Here is a 23,449-nt window from a genome sequence, read left to right as displayed (position 1 = left end):
TAGTAAGTTTGAAAAATTGTTTAGCTCTTAGGTTTCTAATTTTAGGATGAACAGCTTCTTTTTGATTTTATAAACAATATCACTTCAGTGGGCTTGGGGACGAATTGTCCTTCAATGACTGTTGTAGAATTTCTAATAAATAAATGTAGGTTTTATGTAATTTTTTAGATGAGAGGGCATAATTCTAATATCTCAAATACTAACTAGAATGACAGTTTATAAAATGGAAAACTGAGTCGAAATCACATTATTTTGAAGTGCTGCTTTTCCTGTTAGTGGTATGCTCTACATTTACGTAACTCTATAGTTTTCAAAATATTTAGATATGTATTTATATCTTGACACAGTTGTGTTAAGATGAATGATCTAGAAATGTTCCCGTTAATGTTCATTGTGCATTCAGTTGTTTCACTTAGTAAGCTGTGACCATTAAAAATAATTTTTGAAGGGAGAAGCATCCTCTAAACTTTCTTTCAGTTGTCTAATCTCTTCCTTATTCCCCCGTACTTTCTTCCAATTCTACTCTGCTGTCTCTAAAAACCTTTGCTTTACGGACATTAAGTTAATTGTCCTGGTTTGCAACTACTTACTACCTTTCATCAATCACCTACTCCCTGTATATATATTAAAAAAAAAAATTCTCTCTCCACACACAGACACAGACATGAATGTGTATGTCTATATAAATTAATCATAGATGTGTATATAAAATATGGATTGTTACTATATATATTTATAGGTGTGTATGTATTTAACTTCTCTTAAGCTCCTCTGATTTTATTGACTTTTAAGATTCAAATAGCAGATCTTATGTTACCCATCTGTGTGTGCTAATAATTTCAACCCATAATCAGTGCTGTCCAGTACTGCAGTTTCAAGAATAACAGCTGATGAATGTAGTTTTTTGGAGTGAAGTTAAAACTGGTTTTTATGGAGGCCAGCCAATGACATTGGTCTCATTTGTTCAGTGCTTTGATAAAATGAGCCAGCTAAGCAAAGGGAGTCGTTTGCAGGATAGCCTTTTTCATGCCAACTATAAAGGATATCCAGATACATATCTTTTACTAAAGACAGTGTGAGTCAAGATGAACATGTTTGGTTAAGTGAGTTTCAGGACTTGTTCTGTGCATAAGCTGAAAGCTTTTATAATCACAGCTGAATGAATGGATGTCAATAAAATAAGCTGTTTGTTAAAAGCAATTTGATAAAATATCGTTCAGTCATAGAGTTGCTTTAGCATTACTAATATATGATTTTCCTAAGTATTTATAACATAGTTGTTTTCGACTTATAACTTTGCTTTTCTTATTTATGTGTTAGATATGCAGAACCAGAAAGATCCCCTCGGGACAGAGATTACTTTGATTACAGCAAGTCAGACTATGAGCATTCAAGACGGGGGCGTTCTTATGACAGTAGCATGGAGTCACGGTTAGTATTGGACACTTTAACTATAGAAAAATTATATTTCTTTAAATTTTCTTTATGCCTTATAATAAAACAATAATGATTGCAGCTGGCATTAAATGGATGTTCTTATGTGCCAGGCTGTCTAATAAGGACTTCATGTGAATTAACTCCTTGTAGTAAACATATGAGGTAGATACTGTTATGTCTGTTTTACAAATGTAGAAACTGAGACTTAGAGAAAGTAAGTCATTTGTTTGTGTTTTAGAACCATATCAGTGGCAAGTCCAGGTCTGTTTGACTGTAGAGCGCAAGCTCCTATTCGTTATCGTGTACTACGTGAGGAGCTGGCTTATGTGAGTTTCTGAGATGCTTTACCGAATGAAAGAAAGTAGTTTATATTATATGACATAGGGTGATCTAAATTTACTTTCCTGCATAATATCAGAGGGACATTGAGATTGAAGTTACCAATCTATAGTTTTTATTTAAATATAAATTATTCTTACTTGAGTCTTGGAGAACTTGACTACCCGCCTTAGTAGTGATCCAGTTTCAAAACCTTGTCTACCATGTTTTATCGTAGGCTAAGTTCTATATCCTTTTTAATGTCTCTCTCATATTATCCTCTCCATGACTACCAACATTAAACCCCTACTAGAATTTTGATCAAATTCCTCTGCAGTTTGGAGCTAAGCACATTATTTGAATCTGCTTCCAAACTTTCCTTCTCACTACTTACTTTCTAATGTGTACCCAATCCTAAAATGTCAGATTAAATTCACCTCCAAAAGCCAGGCTCATCTGCTGTCGCCTTAATGACACCTTAATAAGAACAACTGCTACCACCATAATTGGTGAGTGAGGCATTCTATATACTTTCTCAAATACTCCCAAAACTCTTACTACCTAGATATTATTTTTCCTAATTTACAAATAAGGAAATGGGTTTCAAGTGATTAACTTACCTGAGGTTTCAGTTGGCTGTCTGGTAGATGATGAAACTGGGATCTGAACTCAATTCTGACTCCAAAGCCCATGTTTTTTGCCATAACCCCTGACTCTATCACTTTACTGTAACTCTGGTTCAGTGTATGTATGTAAACTCTCATTTGATCCACACAGTCACATTGTGAAGTAAGCAGGCTATGTGTTACACAGAACATAAAGGCTAACAGTACAAAGCAGTTGAAGAGAAATGTTTTCTATTTAGACTCCAAGAAGACTCTGGTACTTCTGTGCTCTAAAGGAACAAACACTATAATTATAAGGACATGATTTTATCAGGCAGCTAGCTGTCTTACCTGGTGTTTCTCAGAAGAATCATAACCAGTGTCAGTAAATCCCTGCTGTAGCTTCTGTCTTGGAACATGTTCCATTCACAATAACAAGCAGCTCACTTGCAAATCAGTGCCTAGATTTCAGAGCACCTGCCTTTGTGACTAATTGGAGTTTCTATTTGAAACCACTTTTTCCCGCTCTGTTCACTCTTAGTGTGTGCAGACTGTCTATCATCATGGACAGTCACTTAGATCTCGTTAGACTTCAGTTTCAAAACTGACTGCTTTTTTTCCTCCAGGTAGGTTGTATTACTATATATTAAGACAGACCATCTCGAGTATACCCTCTAGATTTAGTAAAATCTATCCAGCAGTTTCCTGGTAACACGGCACCTGCATTAGTATAATGATAATACAAAACTTGTTTTTATTTACTGTATATAACTCATGGTTATAATTCATATAACTCATGGTTGTACAAAGCCTGAGCAGAATGATCAGAGTTTCTAAGGCAGTATATGTAAAAATTAGTAAGTGGACAAAGTTCTCTTGGGAAAGATAGCAAAAAGCAAAGATTCACTCTTTCCTCTTAGTCCTTGATAGTTTCAGAGAAGAATACCCTGATTCTTTAAAAAGTGTCAGCTTAAGAAAGGATATTCACCTACATTAGAGAACAGTTATTGTGGCTAAAAATGGTTGATTTTTTTTTACATTGTTTTAGATAACCAGAAGCTTCTGATATTCTGTGATTTCTAATAAAAATATCAGTTCTATCAAGAAAGAATTTCAAATATTATATTTTTTTATAACAGTCTTACTCCTAATCTACCTTTATTGGAGCTAAACTCTGGTTTCTCCTTTGTACAATTTATCGTGTACATCACAGGTCAGTTTGTCTTCTTAAAACACTATTTTCATGTCACTATCCCACTCAGAAACTATTAATGATTCCCCATTACTTCTTCTGGGGCCGGCCCCATGGCTGAGTGGTTAAAGTTCTGCATGCTCCGCTTCAGTGGCCTAGGTTCCTGGGTTCGGATCCCTGGCATGGACCTACTCCATCTGTCAGCCATGCTGTGGAGGCATCCTACATGCAGAGCGGAGGAAGATGGGCACTGATGTTAGCTCAGGGCAAATCTTCCTCATCAACAAAAAACAAACAAAAAAGAAGTTAAAGTCTGTTGCTTGTCTTTTGAGATTTTATAGTCTAACTTGAACTCATCTTTCCAACTACCATCATACATGATTCTTTGTTGTTTTCTGACTGTTGTACTCATTCTGCTCTGAACACCCTTGCTCAGTTTTTCAGTAGTTACTCTGTCTTCTGTTAGTTGTAGAATGCCATCCTCCCTTCCCCCTCCCCCCCGACCCCACCCCTACTGTAAATCCTGTGAAGCTTTCAAGACCTAGTTTAAGTTACATTTTTTCTGTGAAGCACTTCCTCACCATTCCCAACCACTTTTCCTTGTCTGAATTTGTGGGACCCACCCACTCATGGACTTGCTCATTTGGTATGTAGTTTATTTTAAAAATGTCTTTTATGTTGTTTTTCTCCATTTTTAAAAAATTAATATTACAGAAGTAGGGACCGAGAAAAACGCAGAGAAAGAGAAAGAGATATGGATCGCAAAAGGTCCCGGAAATCCCCATCTCCTAGGAGAAGAAGCCCAGAACCGTCGGTAACCCAGAGCTCGCCTGCTCAGGATGAACCTACTGCAAAGAAGAAGAAAGATGAGCTGGATCCTCTCCTTACTCGCACTGGTGGAGCATATATTCCTCCTGCAAAGCTCAGAATGATGCAAGAACAGATTACAGATAAAAACAGGCATGTTGATATCACTGAGTATACAAGGCAATGATATCCTCATTGAAAAAAAATCAACTATGATCTAATTAACCTTGGTTGTTGGGAATATACTTTAGTCCACAGTGACAGAGATCTCAAATTAGACTTCTTTCCTTCCTTACTCCGTAAGCTTCTTTGGAGATCTGCGTACTATTTGCCCTGACATTACTCATAATTTTTTTTATTTTTTTGCATTAATGAATTAAAAAGTTTGAGGAAAGGTCACTTACTGTTTTATTACTATTTTCAAGCTATTCCTTTCATAGTTGCCTGCATGCCTATTAGTCATGTCCATTTTTCATAGATAATCAAGAGTACTATTGATACTTTAGACTTACAATGGATCTTTCCAGTTGCTCCAAAGCAGGAGTCAGCAAACTTTTTCTATGAAAGGCCAAATAGTAAATATTTTAGACTTTGTGCATTCTTCTCTCTCTGTTGCAGCTACTCAGCTCTGCTGTTAACAGTGCGAATATAGCCAAAGATAATATGTAAACACATGAGTATGGGTGCTTTCCAATAAAGCTTTATTTACAGAAACAGGCTGTGGGCTACATTTGGCCCATGGATATAGTATGATAACCGCTATACTAATGTATGAAACTAAGTTGACAATTTTCTCTTTTTCCTCCATTTCTTAGACTATAAGTTTTTGCTACAGTAAGGCAAACGATCAGAATTCATATATGAACATTTACACTCAAAATACTTTCCTTCTGTTTTCAAAATAATTTTGATGGTGGGGCTGGCCCCGTGGCCGAGCGGTTAAGTTCCCACGCTCCGCTGCAGGCGGCCCAGTGTTTCGTTGGTTCGAATCCTGGGCGCGGACATGACACTGCTCATCAAACCACGCTGAGGCAGCGTCCCACATGCCACAACTAGAAGGACCCACAACAAAGAATATACAACTATGTACTGGGGGGCTTTGGGGAGAAAAAGGAAAAAATAAAATCTTTAAAAAAAAATAAAAAATAAAAAATAAATAATTTTGATGGTAAGGAGCTATCTCGGAAAGTGCAACTAAGTTTTCAAGACCTTTTTCTCTCGTGGAATGAGATAATAACCAGGAAAAGTGCATGCCAAGATTGAAATGGTCACTCAGTTGCCAGGTAGTTAGTAAAAAAGATTAGGATAGAGGGTAGCTACACTTTAAGAAGAACAGATTGTTGGTGAGCGAAGAAAGAGTATCCCCACATCTTTCATGGGTATTTTAATGGCAACTTGAAAGTACTTAGGAACCTTATATAAATGAAATCTAAATTTGTTTCGAGAATTAGCTTGAAGTAGAAATGCCATTTATATAAAATAAAGTATAAAGATTTAAAATAAATTAAAATTAAAAAATAATATGAACTAGAAAGGGACATTAGATGACATTACATTTAAAACTAATAAGTTTCTCTTTATGTGTCCTATTCCAGCACTTGGTAGTAATGCCTGGTGTGTTGTGTTGAGAAGGGATTTGGGGGTGGCTTCTGTGGTTGTGGGAGCTTCATGATCGTGTAGGCATTCTTCTCCTTCGAAAGGCACTGGTGGGAACATCACTTTCTCCAGTCTAGTCCAAAGCAAGCCTAATTGTAAAAGACTAGAAGCATTGTTAGTCCGAGTCTTATGTCCTTATAAATAAAGTAGGCAGAGGAGAGTCAGCAGTATATGGAATTTTAAGCCAGTTCCTGGAAGGTAATTTTATATACAATTGAAGTCTATTTGTAGGCTATATAGTGTGCAAGGAGGAGTAGATGTCTCCAAGAGAAGTTTATAGTCTTTGCTGTTAGTAGATACTTATTCAGGTGATCGTAGACTTCCTCATTAGGAGGTACAATTGTACTTGATAGAGTCTTTTGACCAAAGTTTAATAGGAGAGGTTGTGATTATGTATCAGCAGTATCTTATTCATCAGACTACTTGTTAAGCCATAGATCTCATTTCTCTAGCAATAGTGGCGTACTAAAGGGTTGGGGTTGGGGCAGTGAGCGTGGTCCACCTCAGGTGCAGGCCGTCACATGGCGCATGATCTGTAGAGAATTTAGAAACAATAACAAAATTAGCTGGACGTCAGTGTGCTTTTTATCTTCAGTGCCTGCCAAGGACGCTGTCAGTGATAAAATACTCTTCCCCACCAGGGCGGACTGTTCTTACAACCCCTCCTTGGTATGCTACTCTAGAACAGGGATTCTTAACCTACAGACCTGCAAGAGGTCTGTGAGTAGAATTCAGGCAATCTGTGAAGGTGAATGGGGAAAAAATTGAATCTTTATTTTTACTAATCTCTATAAAATTTAGCATTTCTTTCTACTGGGAATATAGTCGATAGATAATAGTATTAACAGAGTATTTCTTGCAAATATCTCAAGATTTTGTTTAAAGCCGTACTACTTGGAAATTAAAGAAGTTATTAGACCTACCACCAATTCTTGTTATTTAATATGTCAAGAAGCACATAAAATATTATGTGAAACTTTTGTTCTTTTCATGCTTTGGAAACTATATTTCAGTATGACTGGTATCCTTTGTAATCCTATGTATTTGTGGCTCTTATTCCAAGAAGTCCATCAGCTTCACCAGACTGCCAGAGAGGTGTAAGGAAGGAAAAAAAGCTAAGACTTCCTGCAGCTTAAATCATATGCCGCAGGGAAATAATTATAAAAAACATAGACTTTTAGAGCTTTAAAAGATCTTAGATACTGGTAAGTTTAACCTAAAGAAACCCAATGAAGCTAAATATTGTACCTAAGATCTAAGTTAAAAAACAGTATAACCATCTAGCATTCAGCTGTGGGACTACTGTCTAAACACAGAAGTGTTCTTTAAAATACTTAGAACAGTCTTTCAACCCCATGATTTTATGTACTTTCCATTTTCATGTAATTATTACCATTTCTTTATAGTTTAAAACATTTAATTTTGTTTTCCTTGTCAAGCTTTTATAGGAAAGAACATAATAAAAATTTTCTTTTTATGGCTTATATTTGGGTATTTCATATTGTAATTTAAAATAAAGAATAATTAAGGCCAGCCCCATGGCCTCGTGGTTAAGTTCACACTCTGCTTCAGTGGCCAGGGTTCGGTTCCTGGGTGCAGACCTCTCCCACTCCAGCAGTGGCCATGCTGTGGTGGCAACCCACATACAAAATAGAGGAAGGTTGGCACAGATGTTAGCTCAGGGCAAATCTTCCTCAGCAAAAATAAGTAAATAAATAAATAATGGCTTTTATTTTAAAATACTTCCTTTAAAGACAAGTTTAAGTAAATGAAGTGTTATAATGTAAAATAAGCATGTGTTGAATCTGACTGAGTGTTGTAAATTGCAATATACATGGACATAAGAACAAAACATTATCCTTACATAATCTTATTATGTTATTAAAGGAAAGTGGTCTATAGATTAGCATCATATGTACAGAACATCAAATGTGGTTTAGGATGTAATCTGTGTATTCATATAGTTATATATTTTACTACACTATGGGGTCATTTTATGAAAAGTGTTAAAAATAAAGGAACACTAAGTATTTTTTTATGTTATTATAACCTCTTGTTATTTTAATTGTTGACTAAGTTTTCATCTTTATTAAAATCAATTCTTTTTAGCTTAGCATACCAGAGGATGAGCTGGGAGGCCTTAAAGAAGTCAATCAATGGTCTTATCAACAAAGTCAACATTTCTAATATAGGTATTATCATTCAAGAACTGCTTCAAGAAAATATAGTTAGAGGAAGGTAAGCAGTTATTTTATTTATAGTATCTCAGCAGTTTCTCAATGGAACATAATATCTACATGAACAACAATCATTTTTTGTGCTTTCTTTCAAAGATAATTGAGAATATTTATTTAAAATGCAGTTCTTGTAAAAATGTAAGCTACTAACAAATAACTATACTTCACTGTTAGAGGTTGTGTGAGTTTTTGATTTTTGAGAAGTTTTGATGTCATGTAATGATTTTTGCACAGACATTTGTTTACTGAATACTTTGTTAATTTAAACACATGAGGAATAATGGGTATTTTATTTATTTATGTATAGATAAAAGAGCTACCTCAAACCAGTTTAATTTCTAGTGAAAGCAAAGTGAGAATGTGAAAGAAATGAGAAAGATCAGTAAATTTTAGAAAAGCAGAAAGAAATGACTTACCCATTTTCTGTGTGGTTTTAAGTAATAGTGATATTATAAAGGGCCAGGAAATAGAAATATTCTGTATTCTATTTATTACTTTAAAATCTGAGGGCTGTTTTTCCATGTCATTTCACATGACCTTGAGTCATCATCTCAAAAACACTGGGACTATAAAGCAAGGTATAGTATGTTGTGGGGCTATAGAAAGTTGACCAGGAGGCAGCCATTGGCCTCAAAGATAGGTAGAGCTCCCCCACTTTACTCAGAGAGAAGCAGACTCAGAAGTTGTGTGGGTTGCTTAGGATCTTACAGTTTGTAAGCTGGGTTCTCTTTTCTCATTTTTATTCTAGTGATTCTGTTGTCATACCTAAACCTGATGACTACTAAGGCATTGTTTTCCTGCCTTTTGACACTCCAATAACTGTTTGTCGTTGCATTGTTAAAAATAGTTCTTCAATTAGCCCACTTCACTCTCTCCCCTTATCAACTGCATGTAGAAACATGGTCATTTCAAAATGAGTTAGAAGGGGAACCTTTTATCTTCCTGTCACTGTTTTAGCATTTTTCTTGTAGTGCTTTGATTGTGTCTTTATCTGTCATAGGAGTTTTTCACATCTTCATTTTTATTTCACTAAAAATAGGCTTAAAGATGGAAACCACCCAAATTTATCTTTAATCACAAAATTTTATATAGATGATGGACCCATAGCAGAAATTTTACATTGAGTCTAAGTTTAGTACTTTTGAAGGAGGTCATTTTTCCCTTCACTTTTTTGGAAATATTAAATATAAGGAATTTAAAAAGCTCAAATTCATGACTAGATATAACAAACAGGAGCAGGAAAAGAAGGATTATATTAAGAGAAAAAATTTGAAGAAAAAATTGTAAAATCTGTTTTAGAAAAACACAAATTGAAGTTTTGTTTTCTCAAAAGCAATTTTTATTGCCAAGACAAACTCTTCACCTGGCTAACGTGGTGAAAATTTAGTCCTGATTTAGCTTTTGTGATATTTACAGAGGAGTAATGTTGGATTTTAAATTAGGAGTTTTTTTCATCTAATTAAATTGGTGATGATTGTTGACTCTTTGTTTTCTTTTTTAAACAGAGGCCTGCTGTCCAGATCTGTTTTGCAAGCACAGAGTGCTTCTCCAATCTTCACCCACGTTTATGCAGCATTAGTGGCGATTATCAACTCAAAATTTCCACAAATTGGAGAATTAATCCTCAAGAGGTTGATTCTTAATTTTCGAAAAGGCTACCGAAGAAATGATAAGGTATGTATGATGGGCTTGAAGTAAACTGCCACACAGGGGCACACTGCTAAACCAGTATCAGTGATAGTAAACAGTGTTGATTTCTACAGAGGAGTTCTTAAAAACTGTGTGTTTCATGGGAACTTTTTTGTGTTCTTATGAAATATCCCTGCCTCTGACAATGAGCAACAAAAATGATGACTGTAAGTGTTGAATTATAACCATTTAGCCAGAAATGTATTAGTTTTCATCTTACTACTTTCTTAAAATATAAGAATTACCCTTGTACATATTTTAAATAGTATGTAAGTAAGCTGTAGATTCTAGAGAGAAATGAGAATTGGTTTTAGTTTATAGATTAACTTTGTCTCTGCCTTCACTTTTCAGCCACTTTGTCTGACTGCTTCAAAATTTGTTGCACATCTGATTAACCAAAATGTGGTAAGTAATTATCTTAAAACTTGGTGCCATTCAGTGGCATTAGACTGTGGACTTGATGCCACTTCAGTGACACTTCTCTATTTTTGTTTTGATTTAGTCCTTCAGAAACTATATAGGATAATATTTTCATCTTAAAGCTATAATAAATGCATTTAATGTTCTTTAATATAAAGAGGAACGCAAAATAATTTATCAAATTGATAACTTGGTTACTTAACTGCAAATTATTCCTTCAATGAATGTAATTTAATCATTTTTATTAAAAAATTAAGTTGCTATCTCTTCTACTCCTTTCCCCTGTACCTGATGTTTGTGAGAACCTAATAATATCTGATACTCTATAAAGAAATTCTATTCCCTGTAACTACATAATATATATAGCTATATATTCTTAGAGTCAATTTATAAAATATAATAGATTACATAATTTTAATCTATTTTAAATGGAAATTTATCATTTTATTGGTTCAATTTGCATTTATTTTGTATTCATTTGCTATTTGAGAATTTTGATTTAGCTTCTGTTTAAATTTGAAAAAATTGCTCTTGTTCATACTCGAAGATTTCTTTCACATATACATTTTATCATTTTTGACTGTGTCTATACATAAGAGGAAGTATTTTGAAATCACACAATCTTATTTCTCTAACATTAAATAATATTTTCATCCTTCCCTACACTGAATTCTTTCCAGTGTTCACTCATAGAAACCTTTTAGATTTTAGCCTAATTAGTTATATTATTACATTGATAACTTGCTACTTAAGACCATGGAAACTTAATTTCACGTGTCTATAGCAGCAGAGATGTTTCACTTTTCAAATGTATATAACACTTACATTGGAGATGTTTTTGGCATTGCCACAGAACAGTTAAAATGATAAATATTTTACATCTTCCCCGTTGTGGAACAGGGCAGTATTATCTTGTCACTCATGCAAGACTATTAAACCTCCCCCCGACCCTCCAAAATAAGAGCAGTATGTATTTTTGATGTGCTCAATGTGAAGAGGGTATTTTCCTGAGTTGAGATTTATGTTTTTCTCTCCTCACCTCAAATAAGAGTCTGACTTTAAAAAGACATATGTAGAGTGTTGTGAATATGCTTCCTAAGTTCATTTTCTTTTACAGCAAAGCTTCTTGATAGAATTTTATTCCCACTCTACCTGGCATTATTTATCAATATTAAATTTTGAACATAGCCAGTATACAGAGTTTGATTTAATAAAAAAAAAAAAAAATAGAGGGAGTATTCAAAACTGTCATTGCATACCAGAAACTACCAGAAAGATATTTCTCATAAAATTGGTACTCATGTAACTTAAGAACCATTTGTTTTCTAACAGAGTTGCTGATAGAATAAATTGGGAAATGGATATAAAGAGTTGTGGTCATGGGGAAGGGTATTATAAAAAGCATATTATTATTCTTCATATAGTGATTATGAAAATATCTCAGATTAAAAATTAGTACATGATTTTTTTAACACATTTTGAGGTTAATTTGCCTATAGATAATATATTTCCCATATATAAGTATAAGAAGAATATTTCTTCTGGAGATGAGTCAAATAATTATATTCAGTGGAGTAAATTAAGATTTTTGGAAAAGTCGTTGGGAAATTCTTAACAGATACATAATGAAAAGTGAGAGAAAAATTTTTTCCCGTGTTTGGAGGATTTCTATGTATATTATAAACTTTGCACATCATATGTACAATATTATCACTGCAAAAACCAGATTTGCTACTTTTTAAAATTACTATCAATGGGAGGTTAGTACATGTACAAGCATTTTCTCTATTCTAAATGTCTTCATTCTGTTTAAGGCACATGAAGTTTTGTGCTTAGAGATGCTCACTTTACTCCTGGAAAGACCAACAGATGATAGTGTTGAAGTAGCCATTGGTTTTCTCAAGGAATGTGGCCTCAAATTAACACAAGTGTCACCAAGAGGAATTAATGGTAAGTACGTATCCTTGGTTTGATATTGAGCTTTAACTTGCGTGTTATAACATTTATTGCTTATTTTATTGTCTTTTCTTTCTGTTTAACTTTAGCTATATTTGAACGCCTTCGAAACATCCTCCATGAGTCTGAAATTGACAAAAGAGTTCAGTATATGATTGAAGTGATGTTTGCAGTAAGGAAGGATGGATTCAAGGACCACCCTGTTATCCTAGAAGGACTTGACTTAGTGGAAGAAGATGATCAGTTCACCCATATGCTCCCTCTGGAGGATGACTATAATCCAGAAGATGTTCTTAGTAAGTCAGGAGGTGGGGGTTGGGAAGTGGGACACAAACAAATGTAAATATAGAAAATAAACACTTATTTAACTTTTATTTTTTTAAGATGTTTTCAAGATGGATCCTAATTTTATGGAGAATGAAGAGAAGTACAAAGCCATTAAGAAGGGTATGTAGGATTTTATAAAATAATTTATTTTTGATAAGTGGAAGCAATTTATATAGTTATATAATACTGAGAGAAAGATATAGATCACTGACCCCCACCTAATGAAATCTCTGGTCTTATGAAGCCGTTCTCTTCATTTTTTGCCCATGCATTATTTTTCTGTTTAGTGCTTGTCTGTGGTATTACTTCATTCTAAATTATTTACCTCATTGTCTCCCTCTTCTGTCTCTCTATTTAAATTATGCAACCCTTAAGTGTCATCCCTCTTAGGAAATATTCATATATTACTAGTGGCCTTTGTTTTACTTCACTACTACTTAAGAATTACTGCCTAAATTGCCACCCAATTTAATATTGAATTAAGTGCTGTACTTTATTGTTAAGTGCTATACTTTATTTCTTGAGAGCAGGTTGATACTCTTCTGGTACAGTGCTAGATACAGCATCAGTACTTAATAAATGGATAAATTATTATTATCATTTGTACGTCATTAAATATTGTAAGCACTAAATTTGGACATTGGTTTCTATTTTATCTTTGCCATTTGTAGCTAAGTGACCTGAAACAAGTTACTCATTTGATCTAAGAGTAAATGTTACCTGTTTGTGTAGGATAAAGAAAACATAGTGCTTTGTATTGCCACAGAGCAAGTGTTTAGACGCTGACACTATTTTTTTTTCACGTTTGTATCATTATTTTTCTTCCAAAGCCAATATTCAAGGCTACTTATGTGATTCTATTATAACTGTATTATACAACTATATAATAATTTTATGGGTTTATTTCCTTTGAGTTATGATTTTACCTGAGAAGTACTTTAGCTCTGCAAGCTCCTTAGGAGGAGAGAGCAGAGACGTAGAACTCTGCCATTGCCTGCATGCTGTGCTGTAGTCAGGCTTAGAAGTGGGATGTTGAAGTAGAAAGTAAAGGTGTAAGCAGTTTTCCATTTCTATACATTACCCTAAAAACCTGGTACAATAAGTAGGTTCTCTCCTTAGATGTTCATTTCCTAGGGGCATTTCACTGCAACAGACAGATTCCTTTTTCTCTTTATAATTTAGTTTCCAAACATGGAGAACTCCTTGGACCCATTGTCTTTTTTTATGAACTTCTTTTTCTACAGTCTCCCTAAAAGATGCTAAATGATTTTGTGGAATTCTTCTTACACCTGATATGATGTTTTTTTAAAACTTGGGAATTCCCCATTCATTTCTTTAAGGTCTCGGCTGTTGGCCAATGGCAGAAAAGTAACACTCTCCCTTTTTACAGCACTTCTTAAACTCTTTGGCCTCAAGATCCCTTTGTACTCCTGAAAATTAGTGAAGACTCTGAAGAGTTTTTTGTTTATGTGGGTTATGTCTATTGATATTTACTTTATTAGAAATTAAAACTGAGAATATAAAAAATAGTCAATTATTTCAAAATAGCAATAATAGACCTAGTACATGTTAACATAAGTTACATATTTTTATAATACTAACTACAAAACAAATTTAAGAAGAATGGCGTGGTTTATATATTTTGTACAGTTTAATGTCTGGCTTAATAGGCAACGGTTGAATTTTCATATTGTTTCTGATTTTAATCTATTGCAGTAGATTGTTTTGATTAAAGTATGTGAAGAAAATTTAGCCTCACACAGATATGTAGTTGGAAAAGGGAGGAATATTTTAATAGGCTTTTCATATAATTGTGTATATTTTGCTCCTTAATACTATGTTAATATTTAATAGCTAGTAGTTTCTTAAAGATTAAGTGTAATGTGAAACCTGAAACAACATCCATGAATTTTCATACTCTGTTACATTAAAATTCATTGGCCTATCACTGTGAATGGATCTTTTACCTCTGCATGACTTTGTAACATTTTATCGGTCATTTGGAAAATGCTGATTCACTGAGGTATGCACGTCTTCCAAGTGGTAACATGTTAACATTATCAAACTTAAATTAACGTGTTAATGCAATGTCAAGAAATAATGTTTATTAAATAACCACCTATCTTCTCAGAAAAGTCTAAGTATTGGGAAGCTATCAAGCTCACAGGAGTGGAATCAAGTTTTCCAAAATTCTAATTTTCTCTTAAAAACTCTTAATTTTATCATGTTGGCAAATACTGTTATTTTCCTTGAGATGACAATCTCACTTTGTTTATATTTGAGAAAATGTCTGCCAAATACCTAACAACTATAGTTTATCAACCATTCTTTCAAGTAAAAATGAAAAAAATAGCTAATTCATCATGTACCTTGAACAGTTGCACAAATGCTTTTCCTTGAGATAACCATCACCATTGTACATCTGTCTTTAACAGAAGTGCTATATATGAACTTCATATTTTGTTACTCAGATTATTATAAATGCCTATACTCAAGGGCTGAGATTTAATACAATTAATAATTTTCTACTTCTTCAAGGGTATTCTTAAGTGAAACTGGCTTATTTTCCTACTACAAGAGTGTGGCAGTAAAGAACACAATGACTGCTAGGTGCCTTGATTTGGCTCAGATTGCAGCAATTCTAACCCCCATTGCTCTTGGACCATCAGTGCAGATGTCAGCACGGTGAAAAGACAGATAATGTTTTGGTATTATGATGAAAATAGTTTTAGCACGGTGAAAAGACGGATAATGTTTTGGTATTATGATGAAAATAGTTTTGACCTCACGGACCACCTGAAAGGTCCACTGATCCCCTTAGGGACTCATAGACCATGTTTTGAAACCACTGGTTCATTCAGTTGATGAAATCCAATTGTCACTGCCTAAGTGATTTCAGTAAGTAGATTCTAAAGTGGAGAGATGAGGAGAGGATGATGTAAACGACTAGACAATTCATTTGACCTTCCTTCTTTCATAAAATGTTCTTCTAGAGTTGGCATAAAAAAATGGCCGCAGCAGGAAGTGGGCACAGCTTTAGTAATTAGCACCTTAGAGTGGCCCAGGTGTACCGGGCTTCAGGTCTTACAGCATTTGGGAAAACAGCAGGAGTGCCTATCTTCCTACTTTTGAATACTAAATAGTTTCCTCTTTTAAAGGTCTAAGTCATGCTATGTAATAATAAACTAGACACTTCAGATTATTTCTTGAAGTCACATTTGTTAGAAATATTCTTGAGGAGATTCGTATGTCAGCTAAGGGCTGAATGACAGCTCTCCATTTTTATAAAACAATTTATTCCTCATGATATTAAGTTCTCTGCTAATATTAAATATTATAAATGACTCCTGACTTATACTTCTTGGTTAGATATAGAGAAATTAGAATTTTCCTAAAAAGGAGTTGGCCCCAAAACTTTGCATTAAAAGTTCCCTGATTATAATAGAGATGCAAAAGTAAAGTGTCGGCTGTGTTTGTAAAATCTTTTGTCAGGCTAATAGAGCACAAACCATTGGGCAAAATATCAATTTCAGTTTTTGTCATTTGTTTACTATTAACGTGATGACTGGCTTTATGCAGTCTGTTTACATCACTGTGTTCATCCAGTTTTGAATGTGCGTTGTCCAGTGAGGTACTCATTTTACCAATTTTGTTAGAGGCTTCTGTTTCTCTTTTACGTATGGAAAGTCTTTGGGTTGATTATAATGTTCTATTTAATGGGTAAACATTTTAATAAAAATCTCATTTCTGTTTATTTAAAGTGAACACTAAATTATGCAAGTGTTTCTTCTCCCTGTTTAGTCTTTCAAAAAATGTTCTTAGCCTAAATTCTTATTTTCTCTGTCTAGCCTTAGCTTTTTATAATAGACTGTCTTCTTTCTGATTATGAACTAATATTTTTACTCCGATATGCTTGTTTCCATTCCTAATTTATTTTTCCATTGCTGTTGCTCTTTTGGAAAACCTTCATCTACTTTTTCTTTCTTCTTGTCATCCTTTCCTTGTTTCATAACCGCTTTCTGTCTGGCAGAAGAATTACACGTGTGACTGTCTCTCTTCAAATTAATTATAATGTTATCTGACCACCTAGATCATAACAGGAGATCTCTGTGATTGTCTTTGTTGGTTGATAAACTATTACACCACTATGGATTTCAGTGAACTGAAAATTATCATCTCAGAATGAGGTGCATGTCTATCACTTGCTTATTAATATTTTCCTAAATTTACTTTGTTCTTTTAGAAATTCTTGATGAAGGAGATAGTGACTCAAACACAGACCAAGATGCTGGAAGTAGTGAAGAGGAGGAGGAAGAAGAGGAGGAAGAGGGAGAAGAAGATGAAGAAGGTAAAAGTATAGCTTATTTAAATAATACTGTCAAATACTCTGAAATTAAATTAATTCTAATGTCATCCTCCAAAACAGTGTGAAATTAAATTAATTCTAATGTCATCCTCCAAAACAATGGTTCTCAATCTATGGGGAGTTGGGAAGGTTATTACTGGCATCTTGTGCGTGAAGGCTAGGGATGCTGTTAAACATCCTGTAAGTCACAAGACAGCCCCCCCTACCCCCACCCAGCATTATCTAGTGTTATTAAAGTATTATCCAGCCCAAAATGTCGGTATTGCCAAGGTTGAAAAACCCTGCTGTAACAGTATTAAACAAAGAAATACATTTTTTAACATCAACATAATTTTAATTGGACATAAACTATGAAAAATGTGCATTCATGTTGAGTGCACGTGATTTATGTAACCGTGGCATGAATGTGACAGATGAGAATGCCTAGATATTTGCTCTTCATTTTGGTGGAAATAGAGCAGAGTGGCCAAAAGCTATGTGCAGAAGCAGGCGTGATGTTCTTCCTCTTCAGCTTTGGTTACGTTATTTCACAGAAAAATAAGCTCAGAACTTTACTTTGATTAAGTCTCAGTTAAAACTGGTCATTATTTGCTTGTATTATATATTTGAAAATATTAACAGTATATTTTTCCCTTTTAGGGCATAATGTATTTTAGTTCTGTCTTAGAGTGTATTGTTCTTTTGTAACATTTTATAAAAATAAATTTAATTTTTTTCCAGTGTCTTCCTTGTTTAAAACATCTTCTAACTATTCATGTACTACATTTAACTTTAGAATTTCTTTGTTTTATGTGAAAATAACTGTTCAAATAAAAACTATTAAATATTTATAAGGAAAGTTTTCATGCATTAGATAAAATTTTGACAAATACACATATTTGTATTGGACCCATCCAACCTGTCATGATGATCTATTGTTCTCTGAAACTGAATTTCTGCCCATAAGTTATAGTTCTTCTAAATTATCAAGATACTTTTTATAACTCTAGAAATAATGTTTTACCAAACAACAGCATGAGTGCAACCTTTTATAGTGTCTAACTGAGCAGATGACACAGAAACAAAAATAGTTTTTCTGATTTGGTTCTGGACTTCTTTGAGCTAACAAAACTTACTAAAATGAGATAGGGCAAAAGACTTGAAATAGTTTTGAATTCTCCAAATACTAATTTACACTGTAGAAAAGAATATTAAACTCATAGATTCTAAATGTATTTATGAAAATATTACTTTGAGATACATTTTCCGTTCTTATTTATTTTTGTAGTTTCGTAATTTTGTTATATTTAATTTCTTTCAGGACAAAAAGTGACTATTCATGACAAAACAGAAATTAATCTAGTCTCATTTCGTCGTACAATTTATCTTGCTATTCAGTCAAGGTAAGATACTGTGGCTCAGTTGATCCTTAGTTTGGTAGGGAATGGGCAAGGAGGTGGGATTTTTAGAATCTAATGACAGAAAACTAGATACCGTTTCAAGGCTTCTCAAGCTACCTGCCTGTCTACCCCCATCGCAAACAAACTACTGTTGGCTCTTTGCTTCAAAAGCACATTGTCTTTACTTATTTGGAAGGTCTAATTGTGATATATAATGAAATGTTTTTTTATTGTTGTTGCTTTTAGCTATGTCATTTCTTAAAGTTAAATATCACTAATAAAAACCTGAAAACAACTCTATATAACAGAGCTAGCACAGTATTTAATTCTGTAGTGGAAATTTAATATTTTTTTTCTAATTTGGTTTCTCATTCTGGTTCTAAGTAGAGAAACACTGTTATGATAACTTTTGAACGCTGATTCGTTCTGCAGATGGAAATGAATATAAATGGAAATAGGAATTAGGCTCAGGGAGGTTTTGAGGACTCTTTGAAGTAATGTTAAGAAGTGCTATGATGTCATGCAAACAAAACCTATTCCCTTTGAAGGCTGTGAGTTTGGTTTTGAAGAGAAATAAATGAAATTGTTAAATGCTTGGTACATCTGTTTTGTGTGTGAATCAACCTATTGATTTAGTGGGTACAGTGTTTACATTTCATAAGTGGAGGAGGAATGTTTTCTCAGTTTTGTTTTGTTACTAGGTTTTGTATATTTCCATTTAGTATGATGTAATAGCAATCATGATTCATAAGTGGGAGTCATCTTGTTTTCAGTCTGGCTGAAAACTTGTTGGCTTAGATTCATTTTCAGAAAGAGAAATATGAAACAGCAAAACATTGGTTAGAAATTTTTTTGGCTTGTTCTTACCTATTTTTTTGCCTTTCGCATGAAAGAATAAACTGTTAAATATTTTTTCATAACAAACATCAAGTGGAAGATGAGGAGTTTTTGTTATAGGTTACTTCTTAGAGTTTGGCCTTTCATTTGTTTGTCCTTTTTTAGCAATTCAACAGTAATTAGTTGTAAACAACAGATTCATTGTCTTAGCATTACTATTTAACATTAACTTGGAAGAGTTACAGTTGCAGCTCTTTGAAGAATTATTTAAAAGAAACCTTTTTTTTGTTAGTTGACCTAACGTTGATAATCTCTGGATCACACAAAAGACTTGAAAAATTAAAGTCTTAAGAGATAAGTGACAGCCACTATTATATAGTGGTTCCAATCTTAATAGCAGTAACTACTGTCTTATGTGTTGGTATTTGTTAAGAGTTCTCAGCTTCTAAATGCCTGGTAAAAATAATTTGTATATGACAAAGATTACTTTACTTAAAAGCTGATACAAATTTTAGGAAAGAAGCATATACACTTTGCTAGAAAGGTATAAAGACATGGTTGGGGAATTCATGTAATGGGATTATAAAAAATAAAAACATGTTAGTTATCAAACAAATTTCACTCTAGACAAATAAATACTATTATTGGTCATTTAAATAGCTGAAATGGTTTACTTTATTTTTTTAAAGCAGTACTAATTTTTTCACTCAGTACCAGTGATGATTTTAGTGAGATACACATAAACATTATTGGTTGGAATTTAATTTGTTAGACTCTTTATGGAAAGCCTTTTGGTAATATGAATCAAGGGCTTAGTGTTCATTCCATTTGACCCTTTTTATTATATTTCTTAAAGATATACATATTGACAGAGAATTATATACAGAATTGTTCAGTGCAAAAAATATAAAGGCAGTCTTCTTGTCGAACACAAACAGTCCAAATGTCCAGTTTATGCCACCACTGAAAATTAGGTTAATGGAGAATTGCTATTGATGTGGGCAAGTAGTCTGATAGGTGGGAAAAAAACGTACAGGAGCCAGCCCTGATGGCCTAGTCATCAAAGTTCGGCGCACTCCGCTTTAGCTGCCCAGGTTTGGTTCCCAGGCACACCACACCACTTGTCTGTCAGTTGCCATGCTGTGGCAGCAGCTCACATGGAAGAACTAGAAGGACTTACATCTAGAGTATACAACTATATGCTGGGGCTTTGGGGAGGAAAAAAAAGAAGAAGAGGAAGATTGGCAACACGTTAGCTCAGGGTGACTCTTTCCCAGCAAAAGAGAAAAAACTATATAGTACCGTGCCAGTAGTATTATCGTAATTATATAAATAGGTGGGCAGATTCTAGAAATAATACATATTAACTGGTTGTCTCAAGAGGAGGAGGATTACAGATTTTTTTAGTGTCTATTTTTTCCAGTGTTTTGTATTTTCCAAGTCTTGTGTTTATAGTATACCAATCTAAAAATCAAGAATGGACTATAATCTTAAAATCAAGTGGCGGTTAGTGCACTTTATACAAACAGCTGACTTTTAGAGATCTTTTGAACAGAAACTAAGTTCTTGCAACTGAACTCTGGGGATTTTATTTTTTTAATTTCTTTCCCTTTAGACTTTTTGACTGATCTCACCAGTATTCTTTTCTTCTTACTGTTCTGGCTCCTTAAATGACCCTCTTTTACTTAAACAAAACATAAAACTACATAATTATCTTCGCTATTGAAAATTACAGATTTCTGTTTGTCTTGCTTTTAAATGATGTTGCAGTCTGATTTTGTGTTATTGAAGCTGTAGCATCAGAGGGAGGTGGGACTGTCATGTCCCCATCAATTTAAAGTGTCTTAGATTGGAGACATCAGCAAAACCATTTGTAAACACAGCTTGAAAACCAACTTTACAAATCTTTTTTCTTTACCTTTCCCTTAGTCACTATTAATTTGTATTAAACCTGAAATTCATTTGGTTTAGCAACCTAAGATAAGAACTAAAATCTCAATTAAATTTATTCATTTAATATTTACATTTAATGCAACTTCAAAACAATCTTGGTGTAGGGAATCACCAAATACTTTTAAATTAAAACAAGAACCAGGAAAATAGTCTGTTATACAGCTCACCTGATATTTCACTTATTACATAAAAGGAAAGTTGTAAAATTTCTCCATCAATTACTTAACTTGTTTTTCAGAAATTGCAGGTCTTTTTCCTAAGTACTATTTCTGTTTTAAAAAAATAAAAGCTATAAAAGAAAGTCACATCTTTTTAAATACTTTTTGGTATTGCTCTATTATCAAACTTTATCGAGTACAGTTTAGTGCTAGATATTGTTTAATATTACTTGTTATAAAAGCTCTTTCATTATATATTTCTTTCTTCATGTTAGTTTTTTTAATTCCATTATGCTATACCATCCTTACTCTGTTGTGCTTATGAAACCCAATAAGTAACAGAAGATGAGGAATACAGATGAGCTATAAAACTAAATTTATAAGCATTGTATTTCAGTGGGTGATTATTTTATACTGCTGTTAGCAAAAGAATGAGGCTTTGAATATTGTACAAAAATGCAAATATGTTAGCATTATTCCTCACTCAAGTTCACATTGTGCTCGATAATTCTCTTAGGTGAAACATATTGAAGATATTTTTAATGCAACTTATATGAATGTTGTATAAAAACAAATTTTTTCCCTTGTAAGTGATTTTGGTTATTTACTATTTTTATACTTAGTTTTTATAAAATGTAGAAGCCCTGTGTTTGGGTATGAATCAAGATAACTCGTAAAAGTGGTGATTAAGCGCTAGATGTCATGCTGGGCTCTTGGAGCATCTTTTACTGTGTCCTGACTTGGATCAGCGGAAAGTGGAAATACTTAGGAGTGCAATAAAAATTTGTGTACTTTCTGTGTCTATGGATTTGCCTATTATGGACATTTTATATAAATGGAATCATACTTCATGTGTCTTTTGTGTCTGTCTTCTTTCACTTAGCGTAATTCAAGTTTCATCCATGTTGTAATATGTATCAGTACTTCATTCTTTGTAGAGTTAAGAACTATGTCATTTTTATATACACAATACAATAATATGAAATTATGGTAAAAAATTATTTTAAGATTCTTGTATATAAAAGTGCTACAGTTTAACTATGCTGCATGTTTTTAACCTAACTGTTGTGATTATTTTATCTCTACAGTTTAGATTTTGAAGAATGTGCTCACAAATTGCTAAAAATGGAGTTTCCTGAAAGCCAAACAGTAAGTTAATACTTTTTTCTTCTATTAGGAAATATATATATTGGTTATAAAAACGTTTAAGACAGTTAATAGGTTTCATGAATTGAAACCATAACTCAGTACTAAATATTCATTTTATAAATGTAAATTTTCCGAAATTTTAAAATAACTCAGAACTTAGGAGTCCTGGGGTACTTCATATATGCTGCTCATTCCAGTGAATTAAATCTGCTACTTGAATGGGATGTGGGAAAAGGAGGCAGTGTCTCTGAATCACCACACTTTATGTAAATTTCTGAGGGTTGCCTGCAAATCAAATTGTAACTTAAATACAATAGGAAGTTTTTTCTTTAGTGATTTACCTGGTCTGTCTACTTTATGCACTAAAGCGTTCTTTTGTGGTAGAAATTATAAAGATCACTATACAGGTTGTTACATTGCTTTAATTTGATATAGAGAATCTGTATCTTTTTTTCATTCATTAATTCATTCAGTAAAATGTATTCAGCCTATACTATATGCCAGGCACTCTGAAAGGTGTTAGGGATTCAACAATCCATATAGTAGCTATTGCCTCCCTCTTAACCCATAGGACTCATAGTCTTATTAACTCAGTGTACTTCACTATTCAAAGTATCATAGAACCGTAATGCCAAGGATAATAAAGACTGGATTGAAGAGATTACCTTTGGTTTTTTTTCTAGTTGTATTCTTGTGTATATTGCTCCCTGCCCATCTGGATTTTAGATCCCAGGAACCTGAACAAGAGTTTCAGAGTTTTGTTTTTCACCCCTTGCTTTACATGTGGTAGACCCAGCATAGATGCTATAGTGAATGTGTCAGTTCTAACAGGCCGTTTGGTTTATAGTTCTTTTAAAAGATCTTGTTAACTATCTGAGCTAAGTTACCGTTAAGTCTGCTTCCTTTGTCTTAAGGCTTTCAAGATGATCTGTTACAGGTGTTGACCTTAAACACATAGACAAC

General features: G+C 33.5%; 1 protein-coding gene across 4 annotated transcripts in view; it reads left to right on the top strand.

Annotated features, from left to right (window-relative positions):
* Positions 1–23,449, top strand: part of CWC22 (CWC22 spliceosome associated protein homolog) — a 57,421-nt gene that overhangs the window by 21,420 nt on the left and 12,552 nt on the right. For all 4 annotated transcript variants that reach the window (XM_014834077.3, XM_014834075.3, XM_044768621.2 and 1 more), the window contains 11 exons: positions 1,321–1,431; positions 4,267–4,512; positions 8,125–8,253; positions 9,758–9,926; positions 10,293–10,346; positions 12,176–12,311; positions 12,407–12,613; positions 12,702–12,764; positions 16,888–16,992; positions 18,311–18,392; positions 22,426–22,486. In XM_014834077.3, the coding sequence (XP_014689563.3) occupies positions 1,321–1,431; positions 4,267–4,512; positions 8,125–8,253; positions 9,758–9,926; positions 10,293–10,346; positions 12,176–12,311; positions 12,407–12,613; positions 12,702–12,764; positions 16,888–16,992; positions 18,311–18,392; positions 22,426–22,486 (1,363 nt within the window). The remainder of the gene's footprint in view (positions 1–1,320; positions 1,432–4,266; positions 4,513–8,124; positions 8,254–9,757; positions 9,927–10,292; positions 10,347–12,175; positions 12,312–12,406; positions 12,614–12,701; positions 12,765–16,887; positions 16,993–18,310; positions 18,393–22,425; positions 22,487–23,449) is intronic.

This window comes from Equus asinus, chromosome 4 (assembly GCF_041296235.1).
Source record: "Equus asinus isolate D_3611 breed Donkey chromosome 4, EquAss-T2T_v2, whole genome shotgun sequence".
Classification (NCBI taxonomy): domain Eukaryota; kingdom Metazoa; phylum Chordata; class Mammalia; order Perissodactyla; family Equidae; genus Equus; species Equus asinus.
This window is presented reverse-complemented; position numbering and strand designations above follow the sequence as displayed.